Source organism: Atta cephalotes, assembly GCF_000143395.1.
Source record: "Atta cephalotes unplaced genomic scaffold scaffold00026, whole genome shotgun sequence".
NCBI classification, from domain to species: domain Eukaryota; kingdom Metazoa; phylum Arthropoda; class Insecta; order Hymenoptera; family Formicidae; genus Atta; species Atta cephalotes.
The window spans coordinates 47457-48639 of NW_012130090.1; the positions used below are offsets into that span (position 1 = coordinate 47457).

At 41.0% G+C, this 1183-nt stretch overlaps 1 protein-coding gene across 1 annotated transcript in view; it reads left to right on the forward strand.

Moving 5' to 3' along the window:
- The first annotated feature begins 637 nt into the window (after positions 1-637).
- LOC105620427 (zinc transporter ZIP14) overlaps positions 638-1183 on the forward strand; it is a 12937-nt gene continuing 12391 nt past the window's right edge. Inside the window, exon 1 of the mRNA XM_012201922.1 lies at positions 638-1002. Within this exon, the coding sequence (XP_012057312.1) occupies positions 638-1002 (365 nt within the window). The remainder of the gene's footprint in view (positions 1003-1183) is intronic.

Here is a 1183-nt window from a genome sequence, read left to right on the forward strand (position 1 = left end):
ATTATGAAGCTGACCAATCATAGCTATTCCTCTGAAGAATGGAATGAATGTAAATGTAGTCATTGTTTACGCATGAAGAACAGACTTTATTTCATCTAATAGCTAGCGGATTTATAATAGCAGATTTAGATTATCAAGATTTTACAATATCTAACATTTCGAGAGGACATTTCTGTATTATGTGCGTGCGTGCGTGCGTTTTGTGTGTGTGTGTGTGTGTGTGTGTGCGCGATAAGCTAAGATCAGACTTAGATGTATGTAATATGTACCGCTAGTCGCGAGACTAATGATAAAGTCATAGTAGACTCCCTCCAATATCCATGTCGGTGGATATCAAATGCCAAGTGGTCTCTATCAGCGTTATCATTGCCGTCAGATTAGAGTCTTGAGACATCACGAGTCCATCGTGTTGTTACGACGCATATACAACGTCTTCAAAGTATTCCTAAAAAACATTTTATTTGTCGTGTGAAGATCAAGACTAAGATGGAATTTCTGCGAATTTGATATCCGGTAGTATTAGATGAGATACGCTAATTTTAAGTTATTATTGCGAACGAGGATATAGAGATCGAGATTGCGCACGTTTGAAACGTCGAAAATCGTAACAGCGAGATATCTAATAGCTAACGAGACGATGTTCAGTAACGCCATGCAAGCAAAATTGGCGTCGATGGTGCTGATTGGCGCTGGCAGTTTCGTCGTCGGCATCGTGCCTGCTTGCTTTATTTCGCGTACTCACCAACTCCAACAGAAATTGCTGCTTTCTTGTACCTTGTGCTTCGGCGCTGGTGTTCTCCTAGCCACCGCGATGCTTCACGTGCTACCAGAAGTACGTCAAAGTCTATCAGATTATTCCGAGCTGGTATTCTCCTGTGGCTTCCTCGTGCTGTATTTGGTCGAAGAATGCGTGCATTATTTTTGTCGAGACAAAAATCATGAGTCCGAGATAGATACTCGTCTTTCCAGATTCACGGACTCTAGGATCGCGCACGAGCGAGGGTAGGTACGTGCCATCATTTAGCTTCTTTGAATACATTTACATTTCACGAGCGTATAAATGACGTGACTCTAAAATGAAAATTTACGATGCAAAGATCGTAAAGTTGCGAACGCTTACACTTCAAAGCTATTCTGCAATCAACTCTTATTCTTTCTACTAAATCAAACCTACGTATATATG